Genomic DNA, 19,134 nt, shown 5'->3' with positions numbered 1-19,134 from the left:
ATGCACTCAACGCATAGATAACACTGACATGATCCACCATAGAATCTCTATATGAAAAGGCTTTAATGAGGAGGAAGAGTGGATTCAAAAGAAGATTAAAAATAGCAGGTAAATTGTAATACAGTGTGTCTGGGCTAGAATAAAAATTGTGGCAATATCATGAATGTCTAGAAGCTCCAAGGGACCTTCGTGTTCCACAGCAGCTGGACTTGAGATGAGATGCACCCTTTGAGGCACTGCTGGTCTCTCAAAGTAGGAGGGGTTTTTAGGGATCATGCCCCCAAAACGAAACAAGTGGGAGCAGAGTTCCAAGGATGAGAGGCAGGGGCCAGGGCAGCCTAGAGCCAAGGTCTGGGAGGCGGAAGCAGGACCAGAACCACGGGCGGAGGTGGTGTGGGGGTAGCTAGAGCAACACGGCTCTGACGCAGGCCTGCCGGTGGCTGTGAGAAGTGGGGCCTTCCTAGGGCCACATTCCTATAGCAGCACGGTTGTGGGATTTGATCCTTAGAACAGCACTGGGGAGGAGAAACCGAGTCTGAACCAGCACCTTAGACGAGGGCTTTGCTGGTGCTGGTGGGAGTACCCTCAACTCCAAGCAGAGACAGAAGGGAATCCTCTTGAGGGGAAGCTTTCCCAGGTCAGGCCTGCAGGACTGCCACAGATTACAAGTAGCTCGGCCTCCCAAACGGAGACTACCATGCATTGGAAACAGGCCCACGTGAGAGGCACGCAGCAGAAGCAAGGGCCTTAAGATGTACCCTCCCAAGGACTACAGGTGTTGAAACTGCCAAAACCAAAATGTAGGAGAGCTATGTTGGAGGAAGCACAAGGAAGCATATATGACAAACATGATTAGGAATGAAGAAATAGCCTTAAAAATATGGGACTTTCAGAAATGAAAAAGTGTCTAAGTTGAAAAAAATAAATGCTTAGTGGATTATTCACAGGTAAAGAGAAAATGCATGCGTTTGAAGGATTTATCCAGAATCCTGTGGAGGCTAGAATGAGACGGTCTAACATATGTCTGACCAGAGATGTAGAAAGAGAAAAGGAAGGGCACAGAAGAAAGACAACGGTTATAGAGATAATGTTGGCAAATGTTCTAGAACTGATAAAAGAAATACAAATCCACAGATCCAGGAAGCACAGTATATCCTAAGCAGGATAGATAAAAAGATATCCACATATGGAAACACAGCAGTGAAACTGCAGAACTCCAAAGGCAAATAAATAGATAAATGAATACCCTGAAAGCAGCCAGAAAAGCTAGAACACTGCCAAAGGAGCAGCGGTGAAACTGCTGGCAGATTAAGGGAAGCCAGAAGACAGTGGAAAAACAGTTTCAAAGTGTTGAGGGAAAATAATTTAGAAACGCATTCCCAGCAAAACTGCCATTCAAGATTGAGGACAACGGGCCAGTCTGGTGGCAAAGCAGTTACATTCGTGCACTCTGAATTCGGGTTCACGGGTTGGGATGCCAGGTGCAGACTTAGTGCCACGCGTGAAGCCACGCTGTGGCGGCGTCCCACATAAAGTAAAAGGAAATTGGCACAGATGCTCACTCAGGGACCATCTTCCTCAAGCACAAAGAGGAAGGTTGGAAACAGATGTTAGCTCAGGGCCAATCTTCCTCACAAAAAGAAACAAATAAACAAACAAAAAAAGAATGAGGATGAAAGAAAACATTTGTAAAAAAGCATGAACTGAAGCAGTTTACCACTGAGAGACCTACAGTAAAGAACTCCGGGAGGATCTACTTCAAGAAGAAAGAAAAGGCTCCAGGAGAGAACAGCATGAGATGCTTGAAAGAAAGATAAGCTAATTCCAAACAAGCAATGTCCGTGTCAGATAACAGGAATAGTATCTAATTCATGGGGATAGCAGAGGGGAGGTTTAGATGACAATACAATGGAAGTCAGGGTGGGGGAAGGGCTGTAAGCTCAGGATTCTAAATTCCTTTGTGGATTGGGAGGAGGGTAAAGATATCATTTAATTTATTATTTGACAACTTCATGTGATAAATATGCCTGAGAAAATTGAAGGAGTAATTACTTAAAGAACAGAAACACATCGATAAGTTCCAAACTGATAGAAAAGAAAGAGAAATAACGGGGGAGGGGGCGATTTATCAAAAAAGGAGATAAAGGAAATATAAATACAGTGGGACAAGTAGAAATTTAAAAAATAAGATAATAGCATGTTCAAATATATCAATATAATAAATCTAAATGTGCTTATCTAGTAAAAAAGATTCTTGGTTTGGATGAAAATTAAAAAGCTAGAAGCTATTTTCAAGACATAGAGCTAAAACAAAATGACATAGAAAGTTGGAAGTAAAAGGATGGAAAATATATATATCAGGCAAATACTAGCCAAGAGTATATTGGTATCACTCTATAAATATCAGACAAAATAGACTTAAAATAAAAAGTGTTGTAGGACTAACATGGGTTAAGCAGACATAAAATCAGCAAAGACGTAGAAAATCCAAACAATATAATGACCAAGCTTGATCTTGTGAAGGATCAGAAGTGCCCACCCCAAACGTCTCTCTTTGCCTTGATTACTCTTAAGAACAAAAGACTCTGAAAGAAACTTTGACCTTCCCCCCTAACCGCCTAAACGAATTTAAGATGGAAGGCCCGCTCTAGGAAGGAGCTAATACCATAAGATAACGTTGTCTACAGAAGGCCCAGCACACACTTAGTTAACAAACATTTGCATTTCCATCTCCATGTAAATTGCCTTCCTAACTTTGAAGCCTCGACCACTACCCTCAACATCCTCCTTTGTCCTTAGCTGCAATAGTATTTAAGGTGGTGTCTTCGGCCATTCTGGTGAGTTGCTCGGTTTTCCTGGGTTTCTCCATGTACACATTATAAAGCTTTGTTTGATTTTTCTGTTATTCTGTCTCACGTCAGTTTAATTCTTATGCCAGCCAGAAGGACGTAGAGGGTAGAGAATTTGTCTTCCTCCCCTACTATCTGATGACGTGTGCAGAATTTTTCATCTAACAATTAGAGCACACAGATTCTTCTCAAGCACACATGGAATATTTCCAAAACTTGATGACATACTAGGCTATGAAAATAAATCTCAACTAATTTCACATAATCAGTACCACATACACCATGTTCTCTGACTGCAAAGCAATTAAATTAGGAATTTATAATAAAAAGATAATTATAAAATACCTATAAATTTGAATGTATTCTATAATGTATTTTTAAAATATATTTCAAATATGTAAAAAATTTATTTTTTAAATAACTTTTAAATGAAAGATCAAAGAAGAAATCACAGGAAAATTTAAAAATATTTAGAAGCAAATGATAATTAAAACACTACCATGACACCAACAACACAGGCAATAAAAGAAGAAATAGATGATTTGAATTACATCAAAATTAAAAACTTCTGTGTATCAAAGGACACAATCAACAGTGAAAAGACAACCTGTGGAATGGAAGAAAATATTTGCAAATCATATATCTAAAAAGACGTTAATATCCAGAATATATAAAGAACTCCTACAACTCAACAACAAAACAAACAATCTAATTCAAAAATAGGCAAAGAGCATGAATAGGTGTTTCTCTAAAGAAGATCTACAAATGGCCAATAGGCACATGAAAAGATGCTCAACATCACCAATCACTAGGGAAACGCAAATCAAAACCACAATGAGATATCACCTCATATCCATTAGGATGGCTACTATAAAAAAAAAACCCAAAAAATGAGGATATGGAGAAATTTGAACCCTTGTGCACTGTTGGTGGTGGGAATGTAAAACAGTGCAGCCTCTATGGAAGACAGTATGGCAGATGCCCCCCAAAATTAAAAATAGAATTATCAGGGCCAGCCCCGTGGCCAAGTGGTTAAGTTCACATGCTCCGCTTCGGTGGCCCAGGGTTTCGCGGTTTGGATCCTGGGCCTGGACATGGCACCACTCGTCAGGCCACGCTGAGGCGGCATCCCACATGCCACAACCAGAGGCACACACAACTAGAATATACAACTATGTACTGGGGGGCTTTGGGGAGAGGAAGAAGAAAAAAAAGAAGATTAGCAATAGTTGTTAGCTTAGGTGCCAATCTTTAAAAAAAAAAAAGAAGACTTATCAGGGGCCGGCCTGGTGGTGTAGTGGTTAAGTTTGTGCACTCCACTTTGGTGGCCTGGGGTTTGCAGGTTCACATTGCCAGGCGGGGGCCTATACACCACTCATCAAGTCATGCTGTGGTGGCGTCCCACATACAAAATAGATGACGACTGGCATAGATCTTAGCTCAGCAACAATCTTCCTCAAGCAAGAAGAGGAAGACTGGTAACAGATGTCAGCTCAGGGCCAATCTTCCTCACACGCACACACGCACAAATAGAATTATCATATGATCCAGGAATTCCAATTCTAGGTACATACCCCAAAGAATTGAAAGCAAGGTCTCAAAGAGATATTTGTATACCTATGTTCTTAACAACGCTATTCACAATAGCTGAAATGTGGAAGCAACCCAAGTAACCATCAACAGCTGAACGGATAAGCAAAATGTGGTACATCCATACAATGAAATAATACAAAGAAATTGTGCCACATGCTATGAAATGGACGAGTCCATTATAATGTATCTCAGGAGAAGTGTCTAAGAATGTTCACAGCAACATTGTTCATAAAAGTAAAAAACAAGGAAGGAAAACAAAAACTGTAATAACCCAGATAAGATCAGGAGGATGGATAAACAGATATATTGACCCCAAAAACATGATACAGTAACAAAAATGACAAGATACATATGTGACAACCCAGATGAATCTTCAGAGTATAATACTGAATGAAAAAACAAGTTCTAAAAGTCTATATACGAAACTAACTTTATAAATTTCAAAAACAAGCAAAACAAAACAATATATTGTTTAAACAGACATGTGCCTGTGTGTACCTGTGTAAATATAAAATAAAACTAAAAAACTAAACAAATAGTCAAAAGATCCAAATAGCGATAAACTCAGACTTCAGGATAGCTATCACCTGGTCAGTGGAGGGACTGGGGGTGAGAAGTGGGGCAGAGGAGGAACATACAGGTAGAGAGAAGTTTGGGAATATTCCAGTCTTTGTGTTGGTGATGTACATACAGGCATTTATTATGTTATAAATGAAATTAAAAATAAAATAAAATAAACACAATCGGGCTGGCACGAGCCTGTGGGGACGGTGCCTCATGATCAGGGGTTGTGGCCAAGCCAGCAGCGTGCCCTGAGGGCGGATGCACGTCTATAAATGTGGGTGTGGTCGTGAGAACTGAAGGGCTCACACCTGGATTGTGTTGCTTGCACACAAAGTTGACGCCTCTGGAAGCCCTCATGAGGTAGGATATTGACAGGAATTCTGTCCTGGAGAGACTTGAGGGCCATGTGCACTGTCTTCAGGCATCTGAAGGACTGTTACATGGAGGAGGGATGACCTTGTTCACTGAGGCTCCAGAGAACAGAAAAAGAACCAATGGCTGGTTGTGGATCTGGGCAGAGCCACAAGCAGGAGCACCTAACAAGGGACCTCCACGGGCTCCAAGGCCCCTTTGTACTCCTAGAGAGAGACTAGCTTTTCCAGTCTGGGGACACAGAGGGGTCCTTCAGGACCTTTCTGATTTCCTGTTTCAGAAAAACAGGGCAGCTTTAAGACCTTCTGGACAGTGTGCTAAAATGGGGTTGGAGTGAAACGTGGAGGTAAATTACTTTAAGTGAGAAGTAAAAAAAAGGTAGAACTCTTGCAAACATAGTGGTAGATGTTTTGGTTTTCTATTTTTCTTAGCGGACAAGGGAGCTTTCCCTACTCCATCTATTAGGTTGGCCAGTAACCTTATAGTAACCTGTGACATTTCCTACATTGCTGTCGAACACTTCAAGTGAGCGTGCCTCATTACTCCAATCGGGAGGTAAACTTCTTAAGAATTGTTTTATCCTCCTTTGCATCTTCCATGATGATTTCATAGGACGGGGGTTCAATGTGGGCATTTATTGGCTGGTTACCATGGTGTTCAATGTTTTCATTCATTCATTCATTCAACAGCTATTTACTGAAAATGTGTACATCATGTTGTGAAGAGTGTCAAAGTGTGGGTTGGAGGTGCTTTTGGAGAGAAGAGCCAGCCCATTCACTGGGGGTTTGAGTGCCAGGGTCCATCTTCAATGCCCTATTGCCTTATTCCCAGAGAAGAAGCCCAGAGAATCACGGAGAAACCTGCCAATGTCTCTACCTGGATAGATCCTGAAGAATCCAGTTGAGCTGCCAAAATATTGCCAGGTCAATGTTGGGTCTCTCTGGAAGTTCTCCACAAAAACAGGGTTCAAGGCTTCAGACATGTAGACTCCATTTAAAATATCTGGGTCTAAAGGGTGACATTACAGAAGAAATGCAGGAGAAACTAAATCAGAAGCGACAGTGACTAATTCTTCACCTGTTGAATATACACACACACACATACACCCCCAGCCTGCAGCGGGTTAGTTTACAACTTTCCTCTGCATCTCACTCAGAGAGCCACACTCACGTCCTCTAATCCGGGAACACAGTTTTCTCCCCGAGGTTTGTGTAAATAATTTTTCTTCTCCTCCTCAGTCAAGGAGGTTGGAGAATCAGTTTACCACCGTGCAGGGCTTCTCAGGAAAATGGAGGCAAGTCATTAAAATCCACCAGCACCACCCTAGCAACTTCCCAGTGGTCAAGAGAGTGTGGCAGGCCGAGGGCGGGTCGGGAGCTACCTTTGTTGTACACGTTGGTGGGCAGCTGCACGCTGCTGATGGAGGTGTTCACCAGCAGGTTGCTGAAGTGCGCGTTGGACTCGAGGACAAACTCAGCCCCCAGCTCCACGTAGTTGCCATTCTCGTCCCTCTCATTGATGAGGACGGAGTTGTAATAGTCAAACTAGGAGCAGAAGGGGATGAGCCAGACAGAGACAGCGCAGGCACAAGGGACCCGTAGAGGGAGAGAGAGAAGGAGAAATGGCACAAATCAGAGGACTCAAACATGAGAGACGGGTCAGACAGACTGACAGTGTCCATACAAGCACCGTCTGGGGAGAACTCAGGCAGTGATCCACATAATCCAGGGGAAAATACACAGCCAGACAATTGGAGTGGAGGGTTGATTCGATTGGTTATTGATGTAAAAATTGTCGAGATTATTGCTTCTGTTCTCCACTTTGTTTAGCATGTGTGGACACAGCCAGAGTTGGGGACAGACAGGTGGACAAAGATTCAAGGAGAGATGAAGAGACAGAGGCAGCCTCATCAGCATCACCAATTTCTTCCAGGGTGGCAGGGCTCCTAGGGACCCAGAACGGTGGGTCGCTGAGCGATGAGCCTGCTCTGTTCAAGATACAGCCTGCGGCGCAGGCCTCAGGCAGGGCCCGTGCCCGCTGTGGAGCCAGCCGTCTGGTCTCTGGCTCTTCCGCAGTGTTGGGGGGTCTGTTTGGATTACCACCCTTGGAGTCATAACCAGACCCTCTTCCCCTCTCCCTACTCCCTCCACACAGCCTGGTTCACTAACCCTAACCTTTGCAGCTCCCCCAGGCCCCCCTATGTCCTGCCCCGTGTCACAACACTTTCTAAAGCACAAATCTGGTCTGTCCCTTCCCTGCTCAATATGCACCGTTCTGGGCTGAATAAAGGCCACATTCCTACCTTTCTATGGTCACTTTCCGCTTCACCATCCCCTGGACACACAGAGCTGACCACTTGTAACTTCCTCGGTTAATCTTGTGTTTGCTTATTTCAGTGTCTTTTCTTCTCCCTCAGTCTAGAAACCCCTTCTCCTCACTTTCGTCTGCTCAAATGCCCCTCGGCCCAGGCCTGCCCCAACGCGGCCACCCCGTCTGCAGGGCTTTCTGAGTGCTCCTCCCTTCCCTTCTGGGTGCTTGTGACACTCTGTCCACCCGTCCTACGGACTCGCTACACGCCTTGTACTAAAGTTATTTGGTCTGTGAGCTTCTTGACTTCCTATCTATGCAGAGGCTAGCGCACTGCGGTTGGCTAGTAAATGTCTATGGAATGAGCCGATGGCCACTTTATGCCCCTCTGCGCCCCAGGTCTTGGGAATTGTCTCTCCTACCTGGTCTGGAAATCCCTCCTGAAAAGACTTGAGAGCATTTCGGTATCAAACTATTGTAGGTTCATACAAATCTTGCGCACGTTAAAAGATCGCATGGTGCCTCCCCCCGCCCCTCCTTATCCTGCACTCAGGTGGCCCTGGCCCTTGGTCAGGTTGGGAGACGAATCATAACACCTCTCAGCAGCATCTCCAGGAGCAGGAGGACTCACCACCAGAGATTCGTTGAATTCGTGGTTCAGGTCAGCCTCCTCGGCAGCCTCTACCAGATTCTGAGGGAAGGAACACAAAGGGGAGACTGAATTGGCAAAAGGAGGCAAGGGGGTCCTCAATAAATTCCACTCCACAAGAACCGAAAACGGGGACTCAGACAAGAACTTGTGCACAAATGTTCATAGCAGCACTATACACAATGACCAAAAGGTAAATGCGGATTGCCAAGTGTAAAGGCTAATAATCTGTGAAAAGGCCAATCTGAAAAGTCTACAAACTGTACAATTCCAGCTACGTGATGTTATGGAAAAGGCAAAACTATGGAGATGGTAAAAAGACCAATGGTTTCCAGAGGTTTGTTGGGGGGGATGGATGAACAGATGGAACACAAAAGACTTTTAGGTCAGCGAAACTATTCTGTATGATACAACGATGGTGGATACATGCCCTTATACATTTGCCAAAACCCATGGAATGTACAACACCAAGAGGGAACTCTAAACTGCGGACTTCGGATGATAATGATGGGTCGCTGTAGGTTCTTGGATTATAACAAATGTACCACTCTGGTGCAGAAAGTTGATAGCTGGGGAGGCTGTGTGCTATGGGGGTAGGGGGTATGTGGGAACTCTCTGTACTTTCCTCTGAATTTTCTTGTGAACATAAAACTGCTCTAAAAAATAAAAAGTCTATTAAAATGTTTGTGTGTGTGTATACATATTATTCAATATGTATATATTCGGTAGCCATAAGATGGAGAGAACCCAAATGTCCATCAACAGATGAATGAATAAACAAAGTGTAGGATATCCATACAATGAAATATTATTCAGCTATAAAAAGGAAAGACATTCTGATACATATTCAAATGGGGATGAACTTCGAAAACATTATGCTAAGTAAAAGAATCCAGATACAGAGAGCCACATATTATATGATTCCATTTATGTGAAATATCCAGAATAAGAAAACCCATTGACAGAGAGCAGATGGGTGGTTGCCAGGAATTCGCGGGAGGAGGAAATGAGGGTCACTGTTTAATGGGTACATGGTTTCTGTTTGAGGGTGACGAAAGTTCTGGAACTAGATAGTGATGATAATTGCACAACATTGTGAATGTACTTAATGCCACTGAATCATACACTTCAAAATGGTAAATTTTATATTATGTGGATTTACCACAATTAGAAGTAAAAAAGGAGGCCACATCAAAGAGCATCATGGGAAGTAAGGAAATTAAAGGAAACACATAATGGAAAGACATCCCATGTTCATGGATTGGAAGAATTAGTATTGTTAAAATGTCCATACCACCCAAAGTGACATACAGATTCAATGCAATCCCTACCAAAATTCCAAGGGCTTTCTTTACAGATATAGAAAAAAACAATCTTAAAATTCATATGGAACCACGAAGCAATCTTGGGCAAGAAGAACAAAGCTAGAGACATCACATTTCCTAGTTTCAAACTATATTACAAAGCTATAGTAATCAAAGAAGCATGGTAGTGGCATAACAACAGACACATAGGACAATGGAACAGAAGTGAGAGCCCAGAAATAAATTCACACATCTACAGTCAATTGATCTTCAGCAAGAGTACCAAGAACACACAATGGGGACATGATAGCCCCTTCAATAAATGGATATCTGTATGCAGAAGAATTAAATCGGACCCATATTTCACATCGTATAGAAAAATCAACTCAAAATGGATTAAAGACTTAAACGTAAGACCTGAAACCACAAAACTACTAGAAGGAAACATATGGAAAAACCTTCTTGACATTGGTCTTTTTTTGGATATAGTACCAAATGCATAGGTAACAAAAGCAAAAACAGACAAATACAACAAACTAAAAATCTTCTGCACAGCAAAGGAAACAATCAACAGAACGAAAAGGCAACCTATGGGCCGGGAGAAAACATTTGCAAACCATATATCTGATAAGGGATTAATATCCAAAATATGTAAGAAACACCCACAATTCAATGGCAAAAAAACAACCGGATTTTAAAAGTGGGTGAAGGACCTAAATAGACATTTCTCCAAAGAAGACATACAAATGACCAACAGATATATGAAAAGGTGCTCAACATCACTAATCATCAGGGAAATGCAAATCAAAACCACAATGAGATATAACCTCATAGCTGTTAGGATGGCTACTATCAAAAAGACAAGAAATAAGTGCTGGCGAGGATGTGGAGCAAAGGGAACCCTTGTGCACTGTTGGTGGGAATGTAAATTGATGCAGCCACTATGGAAATCAGTATGGAGGTTCCTCAAAAAATGTTAAAAATACAACCACCATGTGATCTGGCAATCACACTTCAGGGTATATATCCAAAGGAAATGACATTAGCGTCTTGAAAAGATATCTGTACTCCCAAGTTCATTGTAGCATTATTCACAACAGCCAAGATACAGAAACAGCCTAACTGTCCAACAGATGAATGGATATGTGAGATACATATATATACACACACAAACACACACATATATATAATGGGATATTACTCAGTCTTAAAAAAAGAAGGAAATCCTTTCATTTGTAACCACATGGATGAATCTGGAAGACATTAAGTGAAATAAGCCAGATGTAGACAAATAAATACCTCCTGACCTAACTTCTATGTGAAATCTAAACTAGTAAAACTCAAAGAAACAGAGAGTAGAGTGGTGGTTCCCAGGGCCTGGGGGCAGGGCAAAATGGGCAGATGTTGGTCAGGGGTACAAAGTTTCAATTGTACAGCAATGTGACTTTAGTTGACAATATTGTATGGTGTACTTGAAATGTGCTAAGGGGATAGATCTTGAGTGTTCTCACCACACACACACAAATATATAAATAGGAAAATGGTAACTGTGTGAGGTGATGGGTGTGTTGGTTGGCTTGGTTGGGTGAATATTTCACAATGTGTATGTACCATATCATACGGTCATTAGGTTGTACACCTTAAATATACATAATTTTTGATTACCAATTGTACCTCAATAAATGTGGGGGCGAAAAAAGAAGACCTGAGCTCCTTTGCTGGCTTTGTCAGGGGGCAAGCCACTGAGGCTCTCCGGGTCTCTATTTGTGCAACTGTAAATTGGGTAGAAAATCCTTGCCTTCCCCCTCCCAACCCCCAAGTCCCAGGATGTGATGAAGAAATGTCACAGAGCAAAGATGATGTTAGATCTGCTTTGCAGGCAGTTTCTCCATGGGACCCCCAAATAAGGATCAGTGGCTGTGGCCCCACAGGACCCCCAGCAGGGAGCGGGGACTGGCGCTTGGAGGTCGGCAGAGCAAGTGCTCCTTTGGGTGCTTTCTGCAGTTGAAGCCATGGGAAGGAGCCTGGGGAGCCCAGAGCCCTGGCCTCTGGGTATGTGCCAAGAGTCCCTGTGCTCTAGTATCACAAGCACCAGCACCTGCAGTGGTCCATTCCTGCATCCCAGTGCCTGTGCTCTGCCCGGGGAGGTGGTTTAACCAGCATTGCAGACTGAGGCAGGTGTTTGCTGGTGCAGGTTGTGTGTGAGGTCAGTGCCCTCCTGCTGTGGCCCAGGATGGGCCCTCCTGTCCCTAAGTATCTTCTTGTTGCTTCCTGATGCTAAGATCCCTTGCCCCTAAGCCTGGAGAAAAGAGGCTGCCAATTGTAACGCCTGGGAAAGAAGGCCCCAGCGACTTTGACCCTAGATTCCTCCCAGGCTGTGGGCTTCGATGGGGAAGATGGGGAGACAGGCAGGCAGACGGCAGGCTGCAGCTTGCCTTCCCAACACCTCAGCCAGCCCACCCCGACCTCAGCGCTGGCCTCAGCCTCCCCTGCGCGGTCTACCACCCCGGCCCCATCTCCTCTCTCTTGTTCTCCTGGCTGCCCAAAGGGAGTCCTTTTGGGGACAGTATTGATCTTGGATGGCCAGATGTCTGTCTGGGTGGGGCAGGAACTGTGTCTCTCCAACCAGCCAGGTCCCCACAGGTATGCCAAGGAAGTGTCATGTTCTGATTCTACCAGGCAAGCCAGGCTTGGTGGAGGTGCAGTGACGGAATCAGCTGAGCGTGAGGCCCACCACTGTGAGCACCTCTGCTGCCTGGGCAGCCCGCAGAGCACTTGGGTACCACGAAGCTGGGTCGTATGGCAGAAGGGGAGGAGGAGGGGAAGGAGAAAAGGACAGAGGAGAGAACGGAGAGCAGAGGGAGGGAGCCTTGCCTTGCATGCTCTCTATCCAGCTATACTCCCACCCATCCACCACCCACCCGTCCAACCATCCGCTCATTCAGCAGGTGACTCCTAAGCCCTCACTCTGTACCAGTCACTGACTATGAGGTGGTGATGCAGAGTCCAGTCCCTCTCAACGCTGTAGGTTGAGCCTACTGTGTGGGGCGTCTCTCCCTACGGCAGAGCTCAAGTGCCTGCCTCTCCCGTCTCCGTTGCTTCTCACCATTTCCTCCTTTGCAAGGATCTTTTGGCTCATGGGGATACAGGCAGGCGTTTGCGAGGTAGCAAAAAGGATGATGTGGGTGGGAGGGTGACTCATCAGTGAGGGTCATTTTGCTGTCATGGGAGCCGAGGAGGAGTCCCCCCACAGATCATAGGCCCTGGAGCACCTTGACAGCCTCCACTTTCCTGCGCAGCATGGTCTCCATGGCCTCTGAGAACTTCCTCACCAGCTCCAGGCCATCCACCTCCTTGATCTTCAGACTGGGCTCCACATCCTTGTATTTCTATTCAGGGAAGTGGGAGAGATGGTCACCTGTGTCTCGGATGTGATTACGCATGGCCTCTGTCCTCTCAGCTAGAGCACTCACACTAGTGAAACCCTGTCTACTCAACCAGGGGCAAGGACAGCCCTTCCTGCCACGTATCATCTCCTCCACTAACAATAATAGTTGTCTTTTATCAAATGTCCTCTCTGTTCCAGGGACTCTGGACACATTGAAGTTAATAGCCTTAAGAGGGAGTAGACTGAGGCTCAGAGAGGTCAATGAACTTGACCAAGGTCACACAGCCAGTGAACCGGGGACCTGGGATGGGCAAGGTTTCCCAGACTTCCATGTTCTTTGTGCAGTCATGCAGCCTCCCTGGGGCGGCTCACATGGACTACGAGACATCAGTTCATCTTTGCCGACGCCTCGTGGTATCAGTGTGCCCTGCTTGCATCCACGTGAGCCTCGAGTCTCCCTGTCCAGGCAGAGCTCAGTGGCTGCAGGAGTTGACACCACCTGACAAACTGCCCACCAGCCCAGGAGAGTTGAGAGCTGGGTTCCAGTTTCTTCTCCGGGCCTGTGGGAGACAATCTCTCACAGAGTGTGTCTATAATCAACGTCCAGTGACCCAGTTCAGCAACCTACTGGCCATGTGACCTTAGGGAGTTAGTCAGTTTTCTCATGTGTAAGATGTGACATTTGCATGGCTTTAGAGAGCGCTCTAGAATGCATAGAGAATACTGTACACAAAACGGCTGCATGATTACTGCTCTACCTTCCTCACCTGGGCTGCAGGGCATGATGGGAAGATGGGATGGAATGGTGTCTGCAGTGGAGGAGCGCCGTGTGGGTGGAAGGGGGTGTGATCTGTCATTGCTACAGTCACCTGTGGCGGCCCACCCTGGCTTCTCCCACCCCCTCCATGCAGAGGAGCTGTGGGGGTTGGGGCAGAGGCAGTGGCTGCAGTGGGGTCACCTGTAGGTGGAAATGCCTGAGACTTACTTTTAGCAATGTTTAGAAAATGGTGAAGATCATACTCATGTCATGAAGTTGTGGTGAGAATTAAATTCTGAATATAAGGCTCTGAGCAAATGATAATGGTAGAGAATGGCAAGCTGTTATTAAATCTGGTCTGGGAGTTACAAATGTTGGAGGAAAATGAGGTTGTTTATAATCTAGTAGGAGGACAGGCTAGGTGTCAGTCTGCAAAGAAAGCAGTTAATAAATGGGGCGAGGGGCTTGGCGCATTGTCCTGTTCCTGCCCAGGAGCCAGGCATGGGCTCAGACCTTGGCGAGGGTCCCATTTGGGTCTCCAGTCCCCCCGGACATGCTGGGGGTCCTGAGACTGGAGGTAAGGAAATCTCTCCCTGCTTTCTTGCTTTCCACAGGCCCATCACCTGCTTTTCCTGCCTGAGCAGCCCCCACAGGGCTCTCAACACGGCTGGCCTGGCCACCTGAGGCCCCTCTTGCCTGCCCCTCCTGCCTTCCCCTCCCTGTTCACAGGTGTCAGGCCTGCATCCCAGTCTGCTGGCTCCGGTTCCCTCTCCCCTTTGTTCTTCACAGTCCCAATGCCCCCTAATGAGTCTCTTGCCTGTCTATTCCATCTCGGCATCAGCTTCCCAGGGATCTGAGCTGACACCACGCTCTTGGCCACCCCTCTGTACTGCCCCCACTGACTTGCTCTGTGACTTGGGCAAGTTGTTCTCCTCCCTGGGTCTCAGTCTGCCCATCTGAGAGTGAGGAGATTGGATTAGATGATCTCCAAGACCCCTCACGGCCTTTTGGGGATTCTCTTCTGGAAGGGCCACCTGACTCCCTGCTGACTGCCCTCTGACCCCTGTGAGCTCCCCGGAAGGGGTTACTGACCTTCTGCAGCAGGAGCGAGCCTGAGTATTTGGTCACAGTCTTATACAGGTCCCCACCGAAGGTGTCTGCCCACAGCTTCACCCTGTACACACACACAGATACAGAGACACTTGCACAGATGCACACAGATATGCACACAGAAGACAGGTGTCTATACTCAGACACCCACTGATGCACACACACACACAAACACCCACAAACAGAGACCCACATAATATGTACAGATATGCGTGTATATACATAGATGTACACACACGAACACATACACACTGACGGATACCCAGAAAACACAAAGAGCTACTGGCCCCCCGGCCAGTGCAGGGGACTCGGAGGACCGGGGCCCAGCGGCTGCTCTGTGTGCACACGACACCCTGGGCTGGGTCTCCCGCTGAGGCACAGGGGCAGGGTCAACGAGCCCCAAACCAAAGCCTGACCCCAGGCCCCCAGGGGCTGCGGTTTGTGGGTGGAGAACGGAGAGGAGCGAAGGAGGGGAAGAGGCTGTGCCCACGCCAGCACAGGGCAGGGAGTACCCGGGGCACGGATGCGAGTGCTGCCTGGGCACGGCTGCAGCTCCTCCACGGGTTGTTGCCTCCAGAATGTCCTGCTCAGGGCCACCGTGGGCGCTGAGTCCTCTGCTGAAACCTCAGAGGCAGCGTGGGGCAGGCGGGCAGAGGAAAGGCTCTGAGCTGTTCCCGCTGGGTCAGGGGCCGGCTGGGCATGAGGGCCCCCACCCTGGTGCAGGCTGCCCAGCGGGGATACTTGACCTCTCGTCCGACCCCCAAAGGGCACTGAGTTCTCGCCATCTGGGCGGGCTGGCAGGCGCCTGCGGTGGGCATAAAGGACTGTCTGAGCCTCTGTAGCTGGAGCAAAAGGAGTTTGCGTGTGTGGCCGTGTCAAGGTCGGCGTTCAGTCAGTCCCTCAGTCAGTGTTTACTGCGGCCTCCCGCGAGCCGGGCCCGCACACAGTGCTGGGGCCACACTGGGGTCCTGACCTCTGTGAAGGCCCCCTTGAGGGACAGCCCTTCCCATACAGGGAGCATAGGACACATTGGCTGGGTCGCCAGCAAAGCCCTGGAGGGGCAGCAGTGGTGAGGGACGGCTTCCCGGGAGAGGGGAGGTCTGGATGCAGTGTTGGAAGTTTGGAAGGGTCTAGCCGGACAAAGAGAATTCCAGGCAGAGAGAAGAGAAGAGCTCGGAGGGGTCAAAGATGACTTCCAGGTTTCTAGCTTGGGCAGTTGAGCTGAAGGCGGTGTGATGGATAAACCTAAGACGATCAGGAAGCTCAGGGGGAGCATGTCGGGGAGGGCGCAAGGTCATGGTGCAGCCTGGGACGCAGAATGGGAGGTTCCTGCTGCAGCGCTATGGGGGAGGGTGCGCTGGCCAGGTTGTGTACTGCACAACTCTAGAAGGCAGCAATCTCTGCGTCTTGAAAGACACAAACTTGAACAGATGATGTTTAGGAAGAGCTATCCACAGGCCACGCACGGATGTCTGAGTCTAACAGGCAGAGGCAGGGCTGAGAGTCATTAGTACATGGGTCGGGGGTTGAAATTCTGAGGGTAGATGGGCTCTCTCAATGAGAGCGCATAGCCTGAGAAGATCTGAGGGGATGACAAGCCCTGGGGAGCACCAACAATCTCAGGGGCAGGCAGAGGGAAGGGAGCCCTGAGAAAGATGAAAGGTAGCGGGCGCCAGGGAGACCCAGGAGGGCACAGCGCTACAGAAGTTGAGGCGCTGAGATCCAAGGAAAAGGGGGAGGCTGGCATCTAAAACAAGAGTCCAGGGAGAGGAGGCCGGAAGCATCCACAGAATCTGGCAACGAGACTCCGGTGAGCTTGGCAGGGCAGATTTGGGAGGACAGTAGGGGCCAGGGCGGGGCGAGGCGGGGGCTGAGTGGGAGGGAGGGCCGGCTTGACAGCAGAGAGGTTCGGAGTCTTTGGGGTGGGAAAAACTGAGAAGGATCCAGTTGGGGGGGCGGTTAAGGGCCTGGGTTAAGGGGGGTGGGGGGCGGTGGCTGTGGGCTGTTTGTGGGCCGTCAATCCCAGCCGACTCCTTCAAGGTTTTGTGTAGGTGGTCCCCTCTGTGGCTCTCCCCAGGGAAGCCCTGGATCCCAGCCACCTCTGCTCGGCACTCAGCCTGTGCCCAGAGTTCACCTTTTCCCATTGGTGTGTGCTCCAGGCATGCAAATCATCCCCCCCTCAGCAGCGGGCAGTCTCACGCTGGCAGTTGGGGACGGTCAGCCGCGGTCAGGCTGACTGGAGCTCAAATTCCGGCACTTCCGTTTACTGGCTGCGGGAACTTGGCGAAGCTGCCCAACCTCTCTGAGCTATTTCCTCAGCTGCAGAACGGGGGGTGCTGTTACCCACCCCTGCATGTCTGTGTGGACCCCAGGCATCCTGTGTAAGGCACCTAACACAGCGCCAGGCATACAAAAAAGCAGAGGCTGTGCAACTAGATGGAAACGATGCTGCTCAGCAAGGCTGAGAACACACACTGCAATCGCTCAGGCTCCCTGATCCCCACTTCCACTAGGATGGGAGGTTACCGTTGGTCTGGTGGCCTGTCATGCTGGACTCAGAGATGGACTGAGTAGATAACCCTCTTTTGTCTGGAGTGCTCTGCTCCCCACGGGTTGGAAGTTTCTTTAATAGCGCCACAGAGCTAAGGACTAAAAGCCAAACACCCCAGAGGGGTCACACAGTAATTTAAATTTATACCAAAGTGTAAATGACTGATACCAGATCCTTTCCTGGAGCTGGTCTTAATGACAGGACGTAGAACCGGGCCTGGAAGGAGGCAGAAAGGCGCAGAACGGGAAGATTCAGGCTACCAACGTGTCAGTGTTCCCAGTTCCTGGTTGCAGGAGCCATTTTGTGGGTTTAGAACTGCTTCACTCTTTCAGATTGTCAAAACCCAAACTTCCTAACAAATCCTCGGGGAGCCGCGATGATCATTTAGAGCCAGCACGGCTCCCGCTCCCGGTCGCCTGACCGCAGCGATCGTCCCCAGGAGCGTCCCGCCGGGAGCGGGCCCTGAGCACAGCTCGGCCTGAAACCGTCGGGCGTCCGGGGGGCGCGCGGGACTCCAAACTGGGGGCGCTCTGGGGAAGAGAGGAGGGTACAGCAAAGGTCTTCACAGCGAGAGAGGGAGAGTGGGCAGCGGAGCCCCCAGGGGAGAGCCTGAAGGGAAGTCGGAGGAGGAGGAGGAGAGCGTTAGGTCTGCGGGGGGCGGGGGGCAAAAGGGTTTCCGGGGTGGGGGCTGAACTTGATGCTTACATTTCCAGAGGAATCTCGGCCTGCCCCCACGCGGGGGACGGGGAGGTGCTGGACAGCAGCAGCCACAGCATGACAGCGGTCTTCGGCAGGGAGGCCCAGCGCATCCTGCCGTGGGCGGACCTGGTGTCTGGTGGAGCCCGGGGAGTCCCTGCAGGATGCCCGCGCTGGGACCGGGAGAGGCAGAGGAAAGAGCAGCCTCAGACACGAGCCCTGTCTGCCTGTCGCTTGGATCCTTGGGGGGTCCCCACGCCTTGCGCCTTGCAGGTGCTGGCTAGCCTGGGGTCCCCTGGCGCTCAGGCGGATCCCGGGACAGGGCCCGGGGTGAGGGGGCTGCTCTCCGCCCTGCCGATGAGCAGGCTCCAGGAGGGGCTGCCGGTGCGCCCGGGGAGGTGGTGACAAAATGAGCCCGTTAATCCACTGGCCTCTGTTCTAATCCCCGCCTGACTGCAGGGAGGGGGGCTGTCAGGGTGACCTCAGCAGGATTACCCCCATTTCAGGACACTGGGCTTGGCTCCTTCCCTTGGGGGTAGGAGCACACCCCCTGCATTAAAGAGGCAGACCTGTTCCTGGAGGCCTGCTCCTTCCGGCCCGAGGGCAGGAGGACGCTGTGCACGTTGTGAGGCTGGACCCAGGACAACAGCTGTTTGTCCCTCACTCCACATTACTAAGCGCCATTACACATCCTCTCTTTAAACATACAGTCCTGGGAGGTTGGGGTCATCATCCCTACTTTCAGGGCCCTGGAGGCACAGGGAGGCTAGGGGACAGAGCTGACTCACTCTGGCTCATGTCTCCAGTCCTGCTGCCTTTGGCCAGGTCAGAAACTGTGTGTACATCCCAGGGCCCCCACACCTCACCTGCTCCTGGTTCTAGGCTCTGGACTCATTTGCGGTGAAGCCAGGGAAGCCGCAGGGCCCCTCCCTCGCATAGCATGTTCCTAATACACGCCATAGTGTGAGTCCCACCACGGCTGGCTAAGGCCTCT

At 48.8% G+C, this 19,134-nt stretch overlaps 1 protein-coding gene across 2 annotated transcripts in view; it reads right to left on the bottom strand.

The window, feature by feature from the left end:
- CACNA2D4 (calcium voltage-gated channel auxiliary subunit alpha2delta 4) overlaps positions 1 to 18,551 on the bottom strand; it is a 108,306-nt gene extending 89,755 nt beyond the window's left edge. For both annotated transcript variants that reach the window (XM_014854156.3, XM_070494322.1), the window contains exons 1-6: positions 18,150 to 18,551; positions 14,876 to 14,957; positions 12,911 to 13,027; positions 8,317 to 8,376; positions 6,760 to 6,922; positions 6,255 to 6,386 (exon numbers count right to left, since the gene is read on the bottom strand). In XM_014854156.3, the coding sequence (XP_014709642.1) occupies positions 6,255 to 6,386; positions 6,760 to 6,922; positions 8,317 to 8,376; positions 12,911 to 13,027; positions 14,876 to 14,957; positions 18,150 to 18,253 (658 nt within the window). In that variant the 5' untranslated portion in view covers positions 18,254 to 18,551. The remainder of the gene's footprint in view (positions 1 to 6,254; positions 6,387 to 6,759; positions 6,923 to 8,316; positions 8,377 to 12,910; positions 13,028 to 14,875; positions 14,958 to 18,149) is intronic.
- Positions 18,552 to 19,134: the final 583 nt, after the last annotated feature.

The sequence above is a fragment of the Equus asinus genome, chromosome 22 (assembly GCF_041296235.1).
Source record: "Equus asinus isolate D_3611 breed Donkey chromosome 22, EquAss-T2T_v2, whole genome shotgun sequence".
In the NCBI taxonomy this organism is placed as follows: domain Eukaryota; kingdom Metazoa; phylum Chordata; class Mammalia; order Perissodactyla; family Equidae; genus Equus; species Equus asinus.
This window is presented reverse-complemented; position numbering and strand designations above follow the sequence as displayed.